Source organism: Parus major, unplaced genomic scaffold (assembly GCF_001522545.3).
Source record: "Parus major isolate Abel unplaced genomic scaffold, Parus_major1.1 Scaffold638, whole genome shotgun sequence".
NCBI lineage: Eukaryota > Metazoa > Chordata > Aves > Passeriformes > Paridae > Parus > Parus major.
Window position 1 is genome coordinate 2,193 of NW_015379523.1, and position 2,462 is coordinate 4,654.

General features: G+C 59.3%; 1 protein-coding gene across 1 annotated transcript in view; it reads left to right on the top strand.

Moving 5' to 3' along the window:
• Nucleotides 1-2,462, top strand: part of LOC107199385 (probable carboxypeptidase X1) — a 6,567-nt gene that overhangs the window by 2,186 nt on the left and 1,919 nt on the right. Inside the window, exons 3-5 of the mRNA XM_019005530.1 lie at nt 496-635; nt 1,413-1,515; nt 2,247-2,459. Of these exons, the coding sequence (XP_018861075.1) occupies nt 496-635; nt 1,413-1,515; nt 2,247-2,459 (456 nt within the window). The remainder of the gene's footprint in view (nt 1-495; nt 636-1,412; nt 1,516-2,246; nt 2,460-2,462) is intronic.

Sequence of the window (2,462 nt, forward strand, 5' to 3'; positions counted from 1 at the left end):
GTGGGTTATTGGGTGTGGGTTATTGGGTGTGGGTTATTGGGTGTGGGTTATTGGGGTGGGTTATTGGGTGTGGGTTATTGGGTCGGGTTATCGGGGTGGGGTTTTGGGTGTGGGTTATTGGGTGTGGGTTATTGGGGTGGGTTATCGGGATGGGGTTTTGGGTGTGGGTTATTGGGGGTGGGTTATTGGTTGTGGGTTATCAGGGCGGTTATTGGGGGTGGGTTATTGGGGATGGGGTCATCTCCCAAAGAGACGTGCATGCTTCATCACAGCTTTGTTTGGGTTCAGTTATCTTTAGTTATATTTATTTATCTTTATTTTATTTTTTATCTCTATTTTTCTTTATCTTTATTAAGATATAAGACATTTAGATTTTAAAATCCTAGAATTTAAATATAAACTTAACATAATCATCCAAATAAACATAAAAAACCCTAAAATTTCAAGATAAAAATTTAACTTTTTTCTCTATTTTTGCCCCCCTTTGCCGGGCAGGTATGAACGATTTCAGTTACCTGCACACCAACTGCTTCGAGATCACCGTGGAGCTTTCCTGCGACAAATTCCCGCACGCGTCCGAGCTGCCCCACGAGTGGGACAACAACCGCGAGTCTCTGCTGCTCTTCATGGAGCAGGTGGGGCACCCCCGGGGGGCTCGGGGGGCTCCCGGGGGGCTCGGGGGGCACACGGGGGGATCGGGGGTATCCCGGGGGGCTCAGGGGGCTCCCGAGGGGGCTTGGGGGACACCTGGGGGTTGGAGATGTGGCTCGGGGAGCACTGAAGGCACCCCAGGGATGTTTGTGAGGAGGGTGATGGGACAATGGGGGCACTGGGGAAGGGGGTCTGGGGTCATGGGGACACTGGGGACAAAGAGGGTCTGGGGTCATGGGGACACTGAGGAAGGGAGGTCCAGATTGGGGATTTGGGGGGGGTTGGGATATGGGGACACTGCAGTGGTCTGGGGGTGCTGGGACAATGGGGACACTGGGAAAGGGGGGTCCAGGATGGGGTATTTAGGGGGATTTGGGGACACTGGGGGGGTCTGGGGTCATAGGGACAATGGGGACACTGGGGAAGGGGATCTGGGGTCATGGGGACAATGGGGTCACAGGCAGGTTAGGGACAGGGATGCCCCAGGGGTTCTCCATAAGCCTTTGGGGGTGGGACAGGCCAGGGACACTGCCGGGAGGACACGGGCACGGCAGAGGGTGGCAGCAGGGTGACAGTGGGACACGGCTGTCCCCAAAGGCTGCGGGTGGCACTGGGACAGGCCAGGGACACTGCAGGGAGGACACGGGCACGGCAGAGGGTGGCAGCAGGGTGGCAGTGGGACACAGCTGTCCCCAAAGGCTGCGGGTGGCACTGGGACAGGGGAGGGGACACAGCTGTGCCACCATCCCGACCCCCTCCAGGTGCACCGAGGCATCAAGGGCGTGGTTCGGGACGATGACACCGAGGAGGGCATCCCCAACGCCATCATCTCCGTGGATGGCATCAACCACGACATCCGCACCGGTACCGGGACACAACCGGGACACAACCGGGACACAGGGACACCGGGAAACCGGGATGGCTGTGGGGTGGGATTTGGGGTGGGAGTGGAAATGGGATCAGGAATGAAGGTGGGATAGGGCCAGGGATGGGATGGGATGGGAATGGGGTGATGGGGGTGGAGATGGGGACAGGGAAAGGAATGAGATGGGATCTGTGAATGGGATTGGGAATTGCCGGTGGGGATGGAAATAGGATTAGACTGGGCAAAGGGGGTGGAATGGGATGGAGACGGGACTCGGATGGGAATGGGAATGGGAATGGGATGAGGTTGGGAATAGGGATGGGACAGGAATGGATGGCACTGTGGATGTCAACAGGATGGGGACAAAGGAATGAGATGGGATCTGGGAATGGGATTGGGAATTGCAGATGGGGATGGAAATAGGATTAGACTGGGAAAGGGGACGGGGACAGGAATGGGACTGCGGATATGAATGGGATGGGGATGGAAGGGGGATGGGACTGGCAATGGGACTGGCAATGGAAGCGGGGTCAGACTGGGAATGGGAACAGGATTGGGGCTGGGAATGGGAATGGGATTGGGGCTGGGAACGGGATTGGGATTGGGGCTGGGAACGGGATTGGGGCTGAGACAAGAACGGGATTGGGGCTGGGGACGAGGACAGGAACGGGGTGGGGATGGCAGCAGGGACAGGGATGGCGACAGGAGGTGACAGCCGCCCCCGCCGCAGCCTCGGGCGGTGACTACTGGCGGCTGCTGAACCCGGGCGAGTACGAGGTGACGGCGCGGGCCGAGGGCTACGAGGCGGCCACGCGGCCCTGCCGGGTCTACTTCGAGAACGTTCCCACCCCGTGCAGCTTCCGCCTGGCGCGGGCGAGGAGCCGCCACCGGCCCGGGGGGACCCGCCCGGGCCCCGACCCGGCCCTGCGGCTGCAGCGGCTGCGCC